At 51.1% G+C, this 20,809-nt stretch overlaps 1 protein-coding gene across 1 annotated transcript in view; it reads left to right on the top strand.

Annotated features, from left to right (window-relative positions):
* Nucleotides 1–20,809, top strand: part of KCTD3 (potassium channel tetramerization domain containing 3) — a 148,338-nt gene that overhangs the window by 124,770 nt on the left and 2,759 nt on the right. Inside the window, exons 14-17 of the mRNA XM_075339133.1 lie at nt 3,170–3,325; nt 3,682–3,778; nt 6,880–7,064; nt 7,140–7,278. Coding sequence (XP_075195248.1) covers nt 3,170–3,325; nt 3,682–3,778; nt 6,880–7,064; nt 7,140–7,278 — 577 coding nt within the window. The remainder of the gene's footprint in view (nt 1–3,169; nt 3,326–3,681; nt 3,779–6,879; nt 7,065–7,139; nt 7,279–20,809) is intronic.

Below are 20,809 nucleotides of genomic sequence, written 5' to 3'. Positions count from 1 at the left end.
TGTCCTCAGGCTTATCTCAAGATGTCATTGCCACTATGAGACAGGCCAGGAAACCAACGTCCGCCAAGATCTATCATAGGACTTGGAGGATCTTCTTATCCTGGTGCTCTGATCAGGGTTTTACCCCCTGGCCGTTTGCCTTACCCACTTTTCTGTCTTTCCTTCAATCCGGAATGGACAAGGGGTTGTCTCTCGGCTCTCTCAAGGGACAAGTATCGGCGCTATCCGTATTTTTTCAAAAGCGTCTAGCCAGGCTTCCGCAAGTCCGCACGTTCCTGCAGGGAGTTTGCCACATAGTCCCACCTTACAAGAGGCCGCTGGAACCATGGGATCTTAACAGAGTGCTAAAGGCTCTTCAGAAACCACCTTTCGAGCCACTGCGGGATGTCTCCCTTTCACATCTTTCACAGAAGGTGGTCTTTCTAGTGGCAGTCACATCGCTCCGTAGAGTGTCGGAGTTGGCAGCGCTGTCATGCAATGCCCCCTTCCTGGTTTTTCACCAGGATAAGGTGGTTCTGCGTCCGGTCCCGGAATTTCTCCCTAAGGTGGTATCCCCTTTTCATCTCAATCAGGATATCTCCTTACCTTCTTTTTGTCCTCATCCAGTTCACCAATGTGAAAAGGAGTTGCATTTGTTAGATCTAGTGAGAGCACTCCGGCTCTACATTTCTCGCATGGCGCCCCTGCGCCGTTCTGATGCGCTCTTGTCCTTGTCGCTGGCCAGCGTAAGGGGTCGCAGGCTTCCAAGTCAACCTTGGCTCGGTGGATCAAGGAACCGATTCTTGAAGCCTACCGTTCTTCTGGGCTTCCGATTCCTGCAGGGCTGAAAGCCCATTCTACCAGAGCCGTGGGTGCATCCTGGGCATTGCGGCACCAGGCTTCGGCTCAGCAGGTGTGTCAGGCGGCTACCTGGTCGAGTCTGCACACTTTCACGAAACACTATCAGGTGCATACCTATGCTTCGGCAGATGCCAGCCTAGGTAGGCGAGTCCTTCAGGCGGCGGTTGCCCACCTGTAAGAGGGAGCCGTTGTCGGCTCTTTTTATTGGGGTATTCTTTTACCCACCCAGGGACTGCTTTTGGACGTCCCAATTGTCTGGGTCTCCCAATGGAGCGACAAAGAAGAAGGGAATTTTGTTTACTTACCGTAAATTCCTTTTCTTCTAGCTCCTATTGGGAGACCCAGCACCCGCCCCTGTTACCTTCGGGCTGTTGTTCTTTGTGTACACATGTTGTTCATGTTGAATTGTTCTTTTGGTTCATGGTTTCAGTTCTCCGAACATCCTTCGGATTGAATTTACCTTAGACCAATTTATAAGTTTCCTCCTTCCTGCTTTTGCACCAAAACTATGGAGCCCGTGATGCACGGGAGGGTGTATAGGCAGAGGGGAGGGGTTACACTTTTTAAAGTGTAATACTTTGTGTGGCCTCCGGAGGCAGAAGCTATACACCCAATTGTCTGGGTCTCCCAATAGGAGCTAGAAGAAAAGGAATTTACGGTAAGTAAACAAAATTCCCTTCTTCCTGTTTGAATTGGAAAACTCCAGCATTTTTTAAATCTGCAACATGTCAATACACAGTGTTTTTGCTGTTTTTTTCACCCGTATAAAGCAAATGGAGAGTTAAAAAAAAAATGCTGCAAAAAAAACTCCACCATACATTTTTTCAACATTTTTGGTTAATAAAACAAAGTTTATTAAACCTAAATTTTGTAAACAGCTTCTTTACTAACAAGACAACAAAATTTGCTTGCAGAAAATATACAAAAATATATTTGAGCCTAGTCTTAAGGGGGCTTTACACGCAACGACATCGCTAACAAAATGTTGTTGGGGTCACGGAATTCGTGACGCATATACGGCCTCGTTAGCGACGTTGTTGCGTGTGACACGTACGAGTGACCGCTAACGATGCAAAATATTCACCAAATTGTTTATTGTTGACACGTCGTCTATTTCCCAAATGTCATTGCTGGTGCAGGACGCAGGTTGTTCGTCGTTCCTGGGGCAGCACACATCGCTACGTGTGACACCGCAGGAACAACGAACAGCACCGTACCTGTGTCCTCCGGCAACGAGGTGGGCGTGACTTTCATGCCGCTGCTCTCGGCCCCTTCGCTTCTAATGGATGCCTGCCATGTGACGCCGCACGAACCGCCCCCTTAGAAAAGAGGCTGTTCGCCAGCCACAGCGACGTCACTGGGAAGGTAAGTAGTGTGACGAGTACTAGCGATTTTGTACGCCACTGGCAGCGATTTGCCCGTGACACACAAACAACGGGGGCGGGTGCTTTCACGAGCGACATCGCTAGTGATGTCACTGCGTGTAAAGCAGTCTTTAGTGTCAGCTTTCTGGTGGCAGCATGGCTTTCTGTGTCCCCCCAATGATGGTGCCCACAGTGAGCCATGGTGGGGGCTGTGTCCTCATGTGGGGCAGCATGAGCTGCTGCTGTTGGGGGCTACATATCATTGATGGGATCATGAATTCACAGATGTCCTTCACTGTAGTGAAAGAGAAGATGCTGTTATCACTCCGTGCGCTTGGTAGACGTGCACTTTTCCAATATGACTGATCCAAAACTTACATCTGTATTTCTGAAGAAGAACGGGGGGAAAAGGATTCTGGGGCCGAGTGTTTCCTGATCTGAACCCAGCCGAACACCTACGGGGGTTTCTGAAGAGACAACGTATCCTCACTGTCCAGAATCCAGACTCCAACAGAGCTCGTTCTTGAAGAAATGAAAAAGACAAATGTTGCTCATTCCACCCCTAAAAGACTTAGTGCTGCCCTTAAAAATAATGGAGGTTGTACAAAAGACTAGCTGTAGTAATTTTTGATGGGTGTACTCATTATTGCATCAACTAATTTGAATAAAACTGAAACCAATTTTGTAATAAATTATATTAATAACCCTCAATGTTATGGGTTAAATGTTTTATGAAACTCTTGTCAAACTGTTGGAAATTGTTCTTGTGCTCAGTGAGATATTGATTCAAATCTTGCTTTTCAAAGGGGGCGTACTCAGTTATGCTGAACACTGTGTGTGTGTGTGTGTGTGTGTCTATTTATTTATTTTTTTTATTTTCTGTTTTATATTGACACACACTTGTGTAAATCTAAACCCGCTTTATAGTAAATGACCTGCATGGTGTTTTTGTGTTTTCACATTAGTTTGTGCCGATAATAACCATGTCCGGACCTGGACAGTAACGCGCTTCAGAGGGATGATCTCCACCCAGCCGGGCTCAACTCCACTCGCTTCCTTTAAAATCCTATCTCTGGAGGAGACTGAAAGCCATGGCAGCTACTCATCAGGCAATGATATAGGTACAGTGCAAAATCACCCAACACATACGCGCCCCTGGCACGCACCGATGCTGGTACAGGGCCGTCCTGCATAGTCACATGCAGTTCCTGGGGCGAGAGGCAACTTTAAGTCTATTAGGCAGTGTTCACATTGTGTTTTTGTTTTTTTGTTTAATTTATTATTTTAAATTTGGAAAAAGGAGCGCAATTTTATTTTATTTTTTAGGAGACTTAAACCTGAAATTATTTGATGGCTTTTGCTATACACGGAGTACTGCAGCATTGCAGTGTATGTGAATGTTACTGATCTCCCATGAAGCCAAGATTCTTAGGCTTCACTTCACAGTCAACTAATTTCTACCACAACCTCCTCTCAGGGCCTTTTGGAGAACGAGACGACCAGCAAGTGTTTATCCAGAAGGTGGTTCCTATAACTAACAAGCTGTTCGTTAGGCTGTCATCAACTGGGAAAAGGTAACTGGATAATACAATAGGGGTTTGGGTTGTTTTTTCGGGGGGGACAAAAATTTTAATTTGGTTGATCCTAGGTTTCACTGTTATTTCAAAGGTTCTTTACTTCTGTGCTGCAGATTGACATAACACTGCTAGGCATGCTGGGAACGTCCATACTCACTGCCTGGCGGCAACTTTCACCAATAAATGTATAATTTGCATACATTGCAAGCAATCAATTTTTGCACGTTATGCAAATATTTTATCCTAATTTTTTGGGGGGGTTTATATTTAAATTATATTTAGAAATATACTGTAGTATTTTTTTCATGTATAATATATTAAGATAAAAATAGGGGTGATTTTTGATAATACAGTGGAACCTTGGTTAACGAGAACAATCCATTCTGGGACTGTGCTTGTAAACAAAGTTACTCGTCTAGCAAAGCAAGATCTCCCATAGGAAATCATTGCAATGCAGATGATTCTATCCACAACTTGTGCAATGTCCCATCCTGGTGCCCTATTGTGCCATTACACACACACACACACACACAAACACAAACACGCACAAACATACACACACACACACACATATTATGCTCGCCTTACCCTACGTTCCATCGCCGGCCTCCTGGTTCTTGGATCGGGTAACCATTGCGACCGATGCCGAAACGTCCGCTGCAAGAGCGCTGACGTCAAAGACAGGAGCCGCTTGCCCCTGATTGGTCAGCGCGCTGCCTTTGACTAACGGCTGATAGTGGAAGTTCCTCACTCGTCGTGATGGTTACCCGATACACATCCTGTAGCGGTGAACTACAAGACCAAGGAGGTCGGCAATGTAACGGAAGGTAAAGTGAGCATAATCTGTGTGTGTGTGTTTGTGCAGACTGCAAGAGCGGGTTACAGCGCGGTGCATGTACGGACCTGGAAGTGTGTGCGGTGAGTATTTTGCTCGTACGGCAAAGCTTGCTGGTAAACTGATTTACAAATTTACAGCAAGCTTTGCTCATTAAGCGAAATTCTCGCAAACTTACTCGTTAACAGAGGTTCCATTGTACTCTGTATTTAAGGCCATCTTACATATTAGACTAAGATCAGCTGAGCACACAGACATCAGTTGGCTATGTAGTGTAAGGGTAGGTGCGTACAATGTCTTCTTCAGGCAGATTACACATGAAAAAGTGCTTAAACGGAATCTGTCATTAGAATCAACCCTCGTAAGCCGTATCCATGTGCATGTATTTCCTAGGAGGTGAATAAAATGATACCTGCAATTCGATGTCTTATTCCAGAGAATTCCATGTTTTTCTTAATATGTAAATGAACTGTTAAGATCTACAGTCCCGACATGGATCTCCCTGAGAATCTGCCTCCAGATCTTATTATACAGGATAGGAGACATTTCCAGTGTGAGACATCTAATGACTGACAGTTTGGTCTTCCACTAACTATTGCTGGGGGACTTTATACTGAGAACCTGTCCATGGGATAGTTCATGAATATTAGATTGGTTGGGGTCCGACACCCGCATCTACCCACTTATCACATCCGGTACCTGTACAGCACATCTCCCACACTGTTTAGTGGCCACTCCCGCGTGTTGGAATCTCTTACTAAAGACAATAGAAGCTGATTTGCAAATCCAACAGTTGCCACCAGCAGTGTGATAGCTCATCAGTGTATTGAGTAGTAGACCGGTTCTTTTATTAACATAGCGCCAACATATTCCACAGGACTATAAGCAATTGTCACCTGATCATCCACATCAATCTTCACCCTAATAATTTCTCTATCTCAGACCCACAATTTAGCACCTCTGGAATAAGAAGCCAATTAATCTTAGAAAAGGTCCAAATGTTTCCTTTTGCCTTTACAATTTGTTATTCTGGAGGATTTTCTGCATGTTTCCAAAACAAAATGTTTAGTGAAAATCGGGCTAAGAACACAAGGGTTTATCTTCTTATGGCAGAAGTTCAGTCTTCTGTCCTACTGCAGAAAGAGCGAAGGGGGGAGGCTCCTGCTGCAGCCACATACAAAACAGTGAAGAGGAAGAGAAGGTGAGATCTGGTAGAAAACCAAGGACACACAAAGAAGATTTCTTTATATATTTCTCCTTTTTATTAGTAATATGAATACGATCAAATGGAAGAAGGAAATTAAGGGAGAACATTTTTTTTTTTCTTCAATTCTTGTTCAATTTTTCATGTTTAATGCCTTTGATAAGCATGAGAAGAAGGGTAAAGTCATACATGGGGGAGCGGACAAACTTCACACAGATACTCAGTTCCAGGGCTCAGGACGATGTAACCTTACTGGCCACAAACTTATATAACAAGGCAAACAGGAAGATTGCTAAAAATTGATCTATGCAGTGTCATGCGGTGTTCAGGGACTCGTGGGATGCCGAGGCAGAAGCGGACTATGTTCACAATGCAGAGTTCGGCACACAACCTGATCTCTCCTAGTTGCTCAGCTTCAGTCGGGCATCAGCTGAGTCTTTTCCACTGCCTTCCAGTCCTGCAGGAGTTAACTCTTGTGGAGTGGTGTGGGGCTATTGGAGACTCAGGTTGCTAATTCCGATTCAGCTGTCTCCACCCTATTTATGTCTGGGGAGTCTGTCTGTTTGCTGCCGATAATAGCTTCAGCGTATGCTCCTGCGATTCCGGTCTGTGTGGCAACCTATTTTTGGTGACCTGTAGTTTGCTGTTTGTGTGGTGTGGAAGTTCTCTGTCGTCCATTTGCTTACGTCCTTATACTTTATTCCCTCCCGTACATGTATTGTCTCATCTTTATGTTTATGTGTACTGTACATGAGTTTTGATTGTTTCCCCGACCGTGTCACTTGTTGGGTTTGTTATGGTGTTTCTGGCCCGATCCAGGGGTGGTGAAGGGTGGGAGTAAGAACAGGGCTCGGACAGGAGTCAGGGTGACGCTGGGGGCTCAGACCTGGCTACTATAAAGCCTACCGCTGAGATAAGGGACAGTGCAGGGACCCTAGTCTAGGGGCCAGTTTAGGTGTCGCTATTTAGTCATTTTATACCCCCTGACATGCAGGGGTTCCCTTGTTGGTCTCCTTCAGTAGTCGATCAAACTGTAAACCATACATTTTTCTCATGCAGAATCTGTGAAATCCAAGCAGTAGACTGCACGACCATCACATGTTTTACTGTCCGTGAATGTGAGGGGTCCAGCCGGATGGGCTCCAGGCCCCGACGCTATCTGTTCACGGGACACTCAAATGGAAGTATTCAGATGTGGGACCTGACTACCGCAATGGATATGGTGGCAAAGATCGAAGAAAAAGGTACAGAGCAGACGAGGCAGGACGGACTGGAATCAATCGGCAGAATCCCTTCATTTTGTTTGTGGTTCTTTTCAGATGTTGGAGGCCCAACGGAGGAAGAGCTGCTAAAGTTATTAGACCAGTGTGACCTGAGTGCTTCCCGCTGTGCCACACCGAACATCAGCCCCGCCACGTCTGTGGTTTACCAAAGCCGCCTGCGGGATTCCAGCTCCAGGTATATCACTTTGAGTATTGTTTAGTCTTAAGGTATTATGTACAAAGCAGAAATGTAATTTTTTTAGGAAGGCATCTCTGCTTTGTACATTGTTTCTTTATCGCTTCATTGGGGGACACAGAGACCATGGGTTGTATGCTGCTGCCACTAGGAGGCGACACTAAGCAAAACAAGGAAAACTCCTCCTATGCAGTATACACCCACCAACTGGCAATGATTCCTCAGTTTAAGCTTAGTGTCCATAGGAGGTGGACACACTTGGGGCTGCTCCCAGCCCCTTAGGTTTGTATTTTTAATTTTTTCCCTTTTTTCATTCCAGACACAGCTCGTCGGGCGACAGGGTGTAACAGCTCACCCTGCTCTCCCCCCTAGAGACCGGTCACACAGAAGTGGGGTCCGTCCGCCACTTCTGTTGTCCTCCGAGTCTGTCTGGCAGGACCCTACCCCCCTAACACTCTCAAGACTGTTTGGGGGGCATCCGCACAGAGGGACAGGCGGATGGTCCTTGCCCCCCTCCTCTGCACGCTCGCCCTCCACAGCCGGCTTGATCAGGGAGGGGAGACGAAGGATTACCTGAAGATATCCGTCTCCCTATGTTGTTCCCAGGAGACCAGGATCAAGGAGGACTTTCAGCCGTCGGGACAGGTACCCATCCCTTGTCCCGGGTCATGGGGGGCTCCGTTTAGCTAAATTCCAAAAAAAAAAGAGGGGAAAAGAGGGAATTAGGATCCACTACATAGCTTACCCCTGGTCGGCCCTCCTTCAGACAGGCTCTGCCCCCGCTCTCATCCCCGGCGCCGTTCTCCGGCTCCCCCTGCGGCCTCATCCCAAAATTTAGCCCCCGGCTTCTCTCCAGGCCTAACTCCCGGCCGGCCACGCCCCCTCCCGGCCGACCTATCGCACGGGTCCTTTCTTCCCAGCAGGCCCGCCCGCCCCAGCAACCAATCCCAGCAGGCCTCTACGCGCCCTTTTCTGCCCACTCACGGCCCTTGTTTCATCCAGCCAATGCCTGCTCCCTGCAGCGCGCCGTTTTTTCGCGCTTCTGTCCTGCTCCTCCCCCAGCCTGGACACCCTCAGCAGCGCCATTACAGCCTGCGATCTCCCTGGGCAGCGGCAGCGTTCCGGTGCAGTTTTCACAGAGTAACCGGCAGCTCTCCGGAGCCCCCACCTTTGCTCCTCCAGCCTGCAGCCTCAGACAGGACACTTGGAGCACCAGCGCCAGCACAGGACGCCAGAATCTGGGTAAGCTCTGCCACTGGGAGGCAGATCCTTCCCCAGTCCCCATCCACCTGGCACCCTCTGCTCTATTCTCTCTCTCTCTCTCCCCCTCTCTGCTGTCCCATGTCCAGCACAAGAGCGACCCGCTCTCAGCCGCAGGCCATAGTTCTTCACTTTGCCTGCACCACTTGTCTAAAAAGGTTTCCCTCAGGGCAGTCCTCCCCCATCTGCCTAGCCTGTAGCACCCCTAGCATGACTACTACGGAGCACCCCACCGCCCGTAACGAGGACTCGGCCCCCATACCTGGGTGGGCCTCAGCTCTCTCTCAGTCCGTGGATAACCTAACTAAGATGTCTCAGACTTTAGCCTCGGCCATAGAGCGCCTGCCTGCCTCCTCCTCTGGAGTCCCCCCGGTGACCCAAAGCGAGTCTGAGCCTGCAGCGTCACCAGCCCGGCAGGGCAGAACACGCAGGAGGTCTAGGAAGCGCCCCTTATCAGGGTCATCCTCCAGCTCCCCTAGCCCATCTATGGTCTCCAGGGCAATATGCTCTCTATCTCCCGCCTCATCTGCGGCAGCCCCAGATTCGGACCAGGACCCTGATTCTGACTCCGATCTGGATTCTGAGCATATCTCCAAGCTGACCGGTATGATGGACAGTCTGGTCATTGATGTCAATGAGACCCTAGAGGTGAAGGATGTAGATCCGGCACCTACCAGTCAATCGGTCCCTTTCAAAAGGGCCAAGAAACTGCCAAGAAGCTTTGGCAACCACAGGGAATTTGAGGACGTTTTTTCCAGACAGTGGGAACATCCTGACAAGCGTTTCCAGAGATGCAAGCGGGCACAGGTCCTTTATCCCTTTCCTCCGGAACTCCTTCAGAAATGGTCAGTGGCCCCTTCAGTGGATCCTCCGATCTCCCGACTTTCGTCCAGCACCACCTTGCCGCTGTCTGATGGCTCCTCCCTTAAGGATCCCTCGGACAGGACCATTGAATCCTTAGCCAGGTCGGCCTTTGAAGCCTCCGGCTCCGCCATCACTCCAGCCTTTGCATCCACCTGGGTCTCCAAGGCTGTCTCCGCCTGGGCAAAGCTCCTTCGGCGTGGCATCCTGGCTGCAGCTCCCACCCTCGAGCTGGCAGACCAGATCGCACATGCCGGAAAGTACCTAGTTGCTGCGTCACTCGACTCTGCAGCTTCCGCAGCCCTGGCAGCCGGCAACGTTACTGCAATCCGCAGAGCCTTGCGGCTTAAAGCGTGGAACGCGGACTCAGCATCCAAAAAGTCCCTCACCAGTCTTCCCTTTTTTGGTGCCAGACTCTTCGGAGAAAAGCTGGACAAGATCATCTCTGAAGCTACGGGGGGCAAGAGTACCTTCCTTCCACAACGGACGATTCCCCGTGCCCCTCCCAAACGATGGGCTTTTCCCTTTCGCCCCTTTCGTCAATTCTCCGCTGGCACCAATACACGTCGAGAGCGGTCCCCTGCACGTCAGGAGAGACGGAAACCCTCTTTTAAGGCAACACCCCACTGGCGTTCCCGTGGCCAGCAGTCCAAGCCCTCCAGCTCCAGATCCAACAGATTCTCCTCCGCATGACTGGGCCCCCGTCCCCGGATCCTCATCCAGGGTCGGCGGTCGTCTCCGCATGTTCGGAAGCACGTGGCTTTCCGTGATAGACGACGCCTGGGTTCGAGACGTCGTCTCTCACGGCTACAAGATAGAGTTTTTTTCTGTCCCAGGCTCACGCTTCGTCAAGTCCAAACCCCACAAGGATCTCTCCCTCACCAAGGGCTTCTTCGCAGCCATCCAGTCCATGCGAGACTCTGGGGTCATCACCCCCGTCCCCCCTCAAGACCGATTCCGGGGTTTTTATTCAAACCTCTTCGTGGTACCGAAGAAGAATGGCACAGTCCGCCCCATTCTGGATCTCAAGCGCCTCAACAGGCGGGTCCGTCTCCGGCGATTCCGCATGGAGTCTCTGCGCTCAGTGATAGCGTCCATGGAACCCAGGGAGTTCCTTTGCTCGGTGGACATCCAGGACGCCTATCTCCACATCCCGATCTTTCCAGCTCATCAGAGATTCTTATGCTTCGTGGTCCAGGAGCAACACTTTCAGTTCACTGCTCTCCCATTCAGGCTCTCGACAGCTCCCAGAGTCTTCACCAAGGTGATGGCTACTGTCATGGCTATTCTTCGGACCCGGGGAATTATAGCCATCCCATACCTGGCTCCCTCGGCGTCGGAGTGCCGTGACAGTCTCAACATCACTCTGGATACTCTAACCCGTCTCGGCTGGTTGATCAACCGACCAAAGTCATCTCTGATCCCGGCTCAACGCATCTCATTCCTCGGCATGATCTTCGACACTACGCAGGCGAGGGTTCTTCTGCCCAAGGACAAGCTCTCAGCTATCCTCAGGGGGATTTGGAAGCTCCAACGCGCACCCCGTTGCTCCCTTCGGTACTGCATGAGCATTCTCGGGAAGATGGTGGCGTCAATGGGAGCCGTGCCCTACAGTCAATTCCATACTCGCCCTCTTCAGGGTCTCCTGCTGGCAACATGGGACAGGTCTCTTCTCTCCCTGGATCGGCCAATCGCGCTCCCTCCTCGAGTCAGAGAGTCATTGGAATGGTGGAAACGCTCTCCCCTCACCCTTCAAGGGAGATCTTTTCTTCCCCTTCGATGGAAGGTCATCACGACAGACGCCAGCCTGCTAGGCTGGGGAGCCACGTTCCAGGACCTTACAGTTCAGGGTCGCTGGACCGAGCCGGAGACCAAGCTTCCCATCAACATCTTGGAACTCAGGTCAGTTCGCCTGGCTCTTTTTCATTGGAAGTCCCTGCTTCGCGGACACCCAGTTCGGGTACAGTCCGACAATGCGACCACTGTGGCCTACATAAACCATCAGGGCGGAACACGCAGCCGAGCGGCGATGAGGGAGGTATCTCAAATCCTCGACTGGGCCGAACAAAACATCCCAGCAATCTCAGCGGTCCACATTCCGGGAGTGGACAATTGGGCCGCCGACTTCCTCAGCCGAGAAGGACTCGACGCAGGAGAGTGGTCCCTCAATCCCAGAATCTTCCAACAGATCTGCTCCAGGTGGGGGACCCCCGACGTGGATCTCCTGGCCTCCAGGTGGAATCACAAGGTGCCCAAGTTCGTCTCCAGAGCAAGAGACCCACTGGCGCTCACAACGGACGCCCTAGCGATTCCCTGGTTGCAGTTCTCCCTGCCGTACCTCTTTCCTCCGCTTATCCCCAAGCTAGTCAAGAAGATCAAGGCGGAAGGAGTACCGGTGATTCTCGTGGCCCCAGATTGGCCCCGTCGCCCGTGGTGCGCAGAGCTCGTGCACCTTCTCGCCGACGTTCCGTGGAGACTTCCAGACGTCCCGGACCTTCTCACTCAGGGACCTTTTCTTCACCAGAATTCACAGTCGCTCAATTTAACGGCATGGCTGTTGAGGCCGCAGTACTAACTTCCTCGGGATTCTCAGAAAGGGTCGTCCAGACTATGATTAAAGCACGGAAGCCTTCCTCTTCCCGCATCTATCACCGTACGTGGAAGGCCTATTTCCGCTGGTGCGAAGCTAACCAAGTCACAGCCATGACCTTCTCCTTGCCAGTTCTGTTGTCCTTCCTGCAGTCTGGTCTGGATGCAGGGTTAGCACTTAGCTCTCTAAAGGGGCAAGTGTCTACTCTTTCCATTCTCTTTCAAAGGAGGATTGCCTCTCGCTCTCAGGTTCGCACATGCATTCAGGGGGCTGCTCATTCGGTGCCCCCCGTTCAGCCTCCGGTGGAGCCCTGGGACCTCAACCTGGTTCTGTCTGTTCTCCAGCATTCCCCCTTCGAACCTATGCAGGAGGTGTCTCTAACGTTCCTCTCCTGGAAGGTCGCCTTCTTAGTGGCCATCACGTCAATCAGGCGGGTATCTGAACTAGCGGCGCTTTCCTGCCGCTCTCCATATCTTGTCTTCCACCAGGATAAGGTAGTCCTCCGTCCGGTACCGTCCTTTCTGCCCAAGGTGGTCTCCTCTTTCCATCTCAACGAGGACATTGTTCTGCCCTCCTTTTGTCCGAAACCTTCGCACCCTCGTGAGGTTCTTCTCCACAAGCTAGACTTGGTCAGAGCTCTCCGCCTGTACATTTCCAGGACGTCTCAATTCAGACAGTCGGATTCCCTCTTTGTCCTTCCGTCCGGCCCGCGCAGAGGCCTACCTGCCTCCAAGTCCTCCATTGCGCGATGGATTCGCTCTGCCGTACTGGAAGCCTACCGGGTAAGAGGGAGAACGCGCCTACTCAGGATTACGGCCCATTCCACCAGGGCGGTGGGAGCCTCGTGGGCGGTCCGTCACCATGCTCCAGCGTTGCAGCTTTGCAAAGCGGCCACCTGGTCTTCGCTCCACACTTTCACAAAGTTCTACAGGGTCCACACTTTCGCATCCTCCGATGCGAGCCTCGGTAGACGAGTTCTGCAGGCTGCAGTGGACCGAGGTCAGCCCTGAGAGTAACATTAGACCCACCCGTGGGACTGCTTTAGGACGTCCCATGGTCTCTGTCCCCCAATGAAGCGATAAAGAAAAGTAGATTTTGGGTACTCACCGTAAAATCTTTCTTGGAGCCTTCATTGGGGGACACAGCACCCGCCCTTGTGTTGGACATATGTTACTGTTGAATGTTGAGTTTAATGTTCACTCTGTAAGATTGTTCGTTCTTTACTGTTGTCTCCTATTGCTTTATCACTAACTGAGGAATCATTGCTAGTTGGTGGGTGTATACTGCATAGGAGGAGTTTTCCTTGTTTTGCTTAGTGTCGCCTCCTAGTGGCAGCAGCATACAACCCATGGTCGCTGTGTCCCCCAATGAAGGCTGCAAGAAAGAGATTTTACGGTGAGTACCCAAAATCTACTTTTTGTTCTACTTGTTAGAAGGGTCGCTTTATAACTGGCTTATTGCAAGAATTACGTTTCATTGTGAAAAGCATTTTTCTGTTTGGACACTTGACCATAAGTGCCCAATGTCTTTTTTGTATTTAAAGGGAACCTGTCATATCGTGTTGTTTACATTAAACTGCCTTCAATGTGATTTGAATGATGCAATGTGCATCACTAACATGGTTTAAAAAAAAATCAGTTGTTATCTTTAAAAAAAAAAAATGCTTAGGTAAATGCAGTTAATACCTTAGGTTTCAGTTATGGGGTCAGAGATTTTGCTGGGATACGTCAGTCACTCACATTCAAGCATGATTATTTTTGTAACTTAATCACGTCCCCAGCATTATAATTGATTACGCTGCAGGTCCACCGCCACTTCTCTGCTGAGCCCCGCCTTTTACAGTCACCAGATCGTGACATCAGCACAGGTCCTGCACAACCACTTCTCCAATTCAGAGCTCAACATTGGAGAAATGGTTCTGCAGGACCTGTGCTGATGTCACGATCATGTGACGATAATGGGCGGCAATCAGCAGAGAAGTGCTGGTAAAGGACCTGTAGTTTAATCAATTACAATGCGGTGAGCATGACTAATTTAAAAAAAGAATCACGCCTGAACTTGAGTGTCAGTGACTGATCCCAACAAAAGCTCCTATGACTAAAACCTAAGGTATGTACTGCATTTACCTAAGTATATAAAGTTTTCTTTTAAGATAAATACATGGAATTTTTTTGTTTTTTTGAAACCTGTGTTATTGATGCATGTTGCATCATTTCACCCTAGAACGCATACCTGGGGCCTCGCCAGCCTGCTAGGTCACTTGTTTTCAATGGTAGATTTCTATGGTTGCGTGTTCTAGGATTAAAACACATTGGGGGTGGTTTAATATAAAAAAATAACATGACCGGTTCCCTTTAAAGGGTTTATCTTTTCTTCAGCGCTCTATTGGGAGACCCAGACGATTGGGGTATAGCTACTGCCCTCTGGAGGCCACACAAAGCACTACATTAAAAGTGCAAGGCCCCTCCCCCTCTGGCTATACCCCCCCGTGGTATCACGGGTTCTCCAGTTTTAGCTTTGTGTGCGAAGGAGGTCAGACATTCCATGCATAGCTCCACAGATTTTAGTCAGCAGTAGCTGCTGACGGTTTCGGATGGAAGAAAAGAGGACACATATAGTGTCCCCAGCATGCTCCCTTCTCACCCCTGGATGGTGTTGTAAGGTTGAGGTACCTATTGCTGGTACAGGGCTGGAGCCTGACATGCTGTTTTCCTTCCACATCCCCTGGTAGGGCTCTGTGGAAGTGGGATCCTGCCGGCCTCTCAGCTCTGATGCCGGGCTCCATCCACAGACCCATTAGAACCTGATGGATTCGGAGCAGGAGTACGATCAGGGACAGGGCCCTGCATCTTACAGGTACTCTGTGTCCCCGGCAGGCACAGACACACTCCGGGCTGGCTGGGTGTTGTAGTGCGCCGGGGACCGCAATGTTGGAGTTAGTGTCCCTACAGATTACTGGGGGATGTTTTGTGTATGGGAACGCAGCGCCGACCCCCTCTGGACCGGGCGGCGCTGCTGTGACTTGTGGTGCGCCGGGGATCCGCCGTCCGCGCTTTTACGGCGGCGGCGGTTATAACTTTAGTCCCCGGCTTTTTGGGCCTAGGACGCCGGCAGCTCCGTTTCGTTCCCGCCCCCACCCTGTCATTCAGGGTAGGGGAGAGACGCTGTTCGCAAGCAGCGACGAGGGCTGGAGCCTGATTTACATGCTCCAGCCCTCACACTATGCACAGAGGGAAGCAGGCTTCCCGCTCTTGGCCAGGAACGCCCAGGGCCCGCCCCCCTTCCTCTCTAGAGACGCCGGCAGCCATTACATGCATGCCTGGCTGGAGGAAGGACGCAAGGCTCTGGGAGACCTGGACTAGGGGCTATCTGGCGACCACACACCCGCTTTTTAAGCGGGCGGTAAGCGATTTTTCTGTGCTGGTCCCTCTAGTGCCTCACTGTGTGTCAGTGTACTGGGTACATATATATAGATATTGTATTTCTTGCACTGTGAGGTGCGCTTCTGGCTGCATATCCCAGATCGCTCTGTGGAAGCAGCAACATGTCATCCTCAAAACGCAAGGCGGCCAAGGCAAAAAGGGCTGTGTATACTGCGTGTGCTGCATGTGGGGCTAATCTACCAGCAGGCTCTGATGACCCCCATTGTGTGCAATGCTCCGACCCGGTGCTGCTTCGCCAGCCGGAGTCAGGAGAGGTAGCGACCCAGGCTGAGACGCTTGTAAGTTCTGCCCCGGTGACAGGGACGGACTTTGCAGTTTTTGCAGATAATATGTCTGTATCTATGGCAAAAATCCTTGAGACCTTGCAATCTATGCATGGGGCTCAGTCTCTGGGCACGGCGAGGCCTCTGTCCTCAGGTCCCCCTTACTTGGAATGTATCCAGCCCACAGGGGGGTCCCCGGCTTCACAGGCCGAGGATTATGACTCAGATGATGGCCCCAGCCACCCTAAGCGAGCTCGCTGGGAAAGACCCTCGACGTCTTCACACTGCTCAGGGTCTCAGCGCAATCAGTCTCCCTGTGATGTGTCTGATGAGAGTGATCAGGAATCCACTCCTGGAACCCCTCTCAACCTGGATACCCCGGATGGGGATGCCATGGTAGACGACCTTATCTCAGCCATCAATAGGCTGTTGGATATTTCTCCCCCAGCCCCTTCAGCAGAAGAGGCGGCTGCGGAGCAGGAAAAGTTTCGTTTCCTTTATCCCAAGCGTAAATTGAGTGCTTTGTTAGATCACTCTGACTTCAGAGAATCAATTCAGAAGCACGACGCTCACCCGGAAAGGCGTTTCTCTAAACGATCTAAAGATACGCGTTTCCCTTTCCCCCCTGAGGTGGTCAAGCGCTGGACACAGTGTCCAAAGGTGGACCCCCCGATTTCCAAACTTGCAGCTAGATCCATAGTTGCAGTGGAGGATGGCGCTTCACTTAAAGATGCCAATGACAGACAGATGGACCTTTGGTTAAAATCTGTCTATGAAGCTATAGGCGCGTCGTTTGCTCCGGCATTCGCAGCCGTCTGGGCACTCCAGGCTATTTCAGCTGGCTTAGCAAAGGTGGATGCTATCATGCATCCAGCAGTGCCGCAAGTGGCGCACCTTACCACGCAGATGTCGGCGTTTGCGTCTTACGCTATCAATGCGGTCCTAGAATCTACCAGTCGCACCTCAATGGCGTCCGCCAATTCGGTAGTTTTGCGCAGAGCCTTGTGGTTAAAGGACTGGAAAGCGGATGCTGGTTCCAAAAAATGTTTAACCAGTTTGCCTTTGTCTAGAGAGAGACTGTTTGGCGAGCCATTGGCTGACATCATTAAGCAGTCCAAGGGTAAAGACTCCTCTTTACCACAACCTAGAACACCCAAACCTCAGCAGAAAAAGTGGCAGCAGAGGTTTCAGTCCTTTCGAGGTTCGGGCAAGACACCATTTACCTCGTCCAAAGGGACTCAGAGGACGCAAAGAAACTCAGATTCGTGGCGGACTCACACACGCCCCAAGAAAGCAAATGGAGGTACCGCTTCCAAAGCGGCTACCTCATGACTTCCAGCCCCCCCCCTCCGCATCGCCGGTCGGGGGCAGGCTCTCCCGCTTTTCCGGCATTTGGATGTCACAGGTCAAAGACCGGTGGGTGACGGACATTTTGTCTCGCGGGTACAGAATCGAGTTCAATTCTCGTCCTCCAGCTCGGTTCTTCAGAACCTCCCCACGGCCAGACCGAGCAGATGCTCTGCTGCAGGCGGTGGATTCCCTAAAAGCGGAAGGAGTGGTTATCCCAGTCCCTCCTCAGGAACAAGGGCAAGGGTTTTACTCCAATCTCTTTGTGGTTCCAAAAAAGGACGGCTCGTTCCGTCCTGTTCTGGACCTAAAACGGCTCAACAAGCATGTGCACGCCAGGAGGTTCCGGATGGAAACCCTCCGCTCTGTCATTGCCTCAATGTCCAGAGGAGACTTCCTTGCCTCAATAGACATCAGAGATGCTTATCTCCACGTACCAATTGCTACAGAACATCAACGTTTTCTACGTTTTGTGATAGGAGACGACCATTTTCAGTTCGTAGCTCTTCCATTTGGTCTGGCGACAGCCCCACGGGTCTTCACCAAGGTCATGGCGGCGGTGGTAGCAGTCTTGCACTCTCAGGGACACTCGGTGATCCCTTACCTAGACGATTTATTGGTCAAAGCTCCCTCTCAGGAGGCATGCCAACTCAGCCTGAATGCTACGCTGGAGACTCTACAGTCTTTCGGATGGATCATCAACTTTCCAAAGTCGATCCTATCACCGACTCAGTCACTAACGTATCTTGGCATGGAGTTTCATACTCTAGCAGCGATAGTGAAGCTTCCGCTGGACAAGCAGCGGTCACTACAGACAGGGGTGCAATCTCTCCTGCAGGGCCAGTTGCATCCCTTGCGGCGCCTCATGCATTTCCTAGGGAAGATGGTGGCAGCCATGGAAGCAGTTCCCTTTGCGCAGTTTCATCTGCGCCCACTTCAATGGGACATTCTCCGCCAATGGGACGGGAAGTCAACGTCCCTGGACAGGAAAGTCTCGCTTTCCCAGACGGCCAAAGACTCTCTACAATGGTGGCTCCTTCCCACATCATTGTCTCAGGGAAGATCCTTCCTGCCCCCATCCTGGGCAGTAGTCACGACAGATGCGAGTCTGTCAGGGTGGGGAGCAGTATTTCTCCACCACAGGGCTCAGGGGACGTGGACTCCGCAGGAGTCCACCCTTCAGATCAATGTTCTGGAGATCAGAGCAGTGTATCTTGCTCTACTGGCCTTCCAACAGTGGCTGGAAGGAAAGCAGATCCGAATCCAATCGGACAACTCCACAGCGGTGGCATACATCAACCACCAAGGAGGGACGCGCAGTCGGCAAGCCTTCCAAGAAGTCCGGCGCATTCTAATGTGGGTGGAGGACAGAGCATCCACCATATCCGCGGTTCACATCCCAGGCGTAGAAAACTGGGAAGCAGACTTCCTCAGTCGCCAGGGCATGGACGCAGGGGAATGGTCCCTTCACCCGGACGTGTTTCAGGAAATCTGTCGCCGCTGGGGAGTGCCGGACGTCGACCTAATGGCGTCCCGGCACAACAACAAGGTCCCGGCATTCATGGCGAGGTCGCGCGATCAAAGAGCTCTGGCGGCAGACGCCTTGGTTCAAGATTGGTCGCAGTTTCAGCTCCCATACGTGTTTCCACCTCTGGCGCTCTTGCCCAGAGTGCTACGCAAGATCAGATCCGAGTGCAGCCGCGTCATACTCGTCGCTCCAGACTGGCCGAGGAGGTCGTGGTATCCGGATCTGTGGCATCTCACGATCGGTCGACCGTGGTCACTGCCAGACCGACCAGACTTACTGTCCCAAGGGCCGTTTTTCCATCAGAATTCTGCGGCCCTGAACCTGACTGTGTGGCCATTGAGTCCTGGATCCTAGCGTCTGCTGGATTATCTCAGGGAGTCATTGCCACAATGAGACAAGCTAGAAAGTCGAATTCGGCTAAGATCTACCACAGAACGTGGAAGATTTTCTTGTCCTGGTGCTCTGCTCAGGGAGTGTCTCCCTGGCCATTTGCATTGCCCAAGTTTCTTTCCTTCCTGCAATCGGGGTTAGAAAAGGGCTTGTCGCTCAGCTCCCTTAAAGGGCAAGTTTCGGCACTATCCGTGTTTTTTCAGAAGCGTCTAGCACGTCTTCCTAAGGTGCGCACGTTCCTGCAGGGGGTCTGTCATATTGTGCCCCCGTACAAGCGACCGTTAGATCCATGGGATCTGAACAGGGTACTAGTTGCTCTCCAGAAGCCGCCCTTCGAGCCTCTGAAGGAAGTTTCCTTTTCTCGGCTGTCGCAGAAAGTGGCGTTTCTTGTTGCAATCACATCGCTTCGGCGAGTGTCTGAGCTGGCAGCTCTGTCATCCAAGGCTCCCTTCCTGGTGTTCCACCAGGACAAGGTTGTGCTGCGCCCCATTCCGGAGTTTCTCCCTAAGGTCGTATCCTCTTTTCATCTTAATCAGGATATTTCCTTGCCTTCTTTTTGCCCTCATCCGGTTCACCGGTATGAAAAGGCCTTACGTTTGCTAGATCTGGTGAGAGCACTCAGAATCTACATTTCCCGCACGGCGCCCATACGCCGTGCCGATGCACTTTTCGTCCTTGTCGCTGGTCCGCGCAAGGGGTTGCAGGCTTCTAAAGCCACCCTGGCTCGATGGATCAAAGAACCAATTCTAGAGGCCTACCGTTCTGCGGGGCTTCCGGTTCCTTCAGGGCTAAAAGCCCACTCAACCAGAGCCGTGGGTGCGTCCTGGGCATTACGTCACCAGGCTTCGGCTCAACAGGTGTGCCAGGCAGCTACCTGGTCCAGTCTGCACACTTTCACCAAGCATTATCAGGTGCATACCTATGCTTCGGCGGATGCCAGCTTAGGTAGAAGAGTCCTGCAGGCGGCAGTGACACCCCCGTAGGGGAGGGCTGTTTTGCAGCTCTAACATGAGGTATTTATTTACCCACCCAGGGACAGCTTTTGGACGTCCCAATCGTCTGGGTCTCCCAATAGAGCGCTGAAGAAGAAGGGAATTTTGTTACTTACCGTAAATTCCTTTTCTTCTAGCTCTTATTGGGAGACCCAGCACCCGCCCTGTTGTCCTTCGGGATTTCTTGGTTGTTTGCGGGTACACATGTTGTTCATGTTGAACGGTTTTTCAGTTCTCCGACGTTATTCGGAGTTAATTTGTTTAAACCAGTTATTGGCTTCCTCCTTCTTGCTTTGGCACTAAAACTGGAGAACCCGTGATACCACGGGGGGGTATAGCCAGAGGGGGAGGGGCCTTGCACTTTTAATGTAGTGCTTTGTGTGGCCTCCAGAGGGCAGTAGCTATACCCCAATCGTCTGGGTCTCCCAATAAGAGCTAGAAGAAAAGGAATTTACGGTAAGTAACAAAATTCCCTTCTTTTTCCACTAGAAATCACCTATCCCAAAGAGGGCTTTCAACGCAACGACATCGGTAACGAGATGTCGTTGGGGTCACGGAATTCGTAACGCACATCCGACCTAGTTAGCGACGTCGTTGCGTGTGAAACGCAGGAACAACCACTAATGATCAAAAATACTCACCTAATCGTTGATCGTTGACACGTCGTTCAAATCCCAAATATTGTTGCTGGTGCTGGATGCAGGTTGTTCTTCGTTCCTGAGGCAGCACACATCGCTACGTGTGACACCCCAGGAACGACGAACAACACCGTACCTGCGTCCTCCGGCAACGAGGTGGGTGTCACTTTCCTTCGGCTGTTCTCCTCCCCTCCGCTTCTATTGGCCGCCTGCCATGTG

This window comes from Anomaloglossus baeobatrachus, chromosome 3, assembly GCF_048569485.1.
Source record: "Anomaloglossus baeobatrachus isolate aAnoBae1 chromosome 3, aAnoBae1.hap1, whole genome shotgun sequence".
NCBI lineage: Eukaryota > Metazoa > Chordata > Amphibia > Anura > Aromobatidae > Anomaloglossus > Anomaloglossus baeobatrachus.
This window is presented reverse-complemented; position numbering and strand designations above follow the sequence as displayed.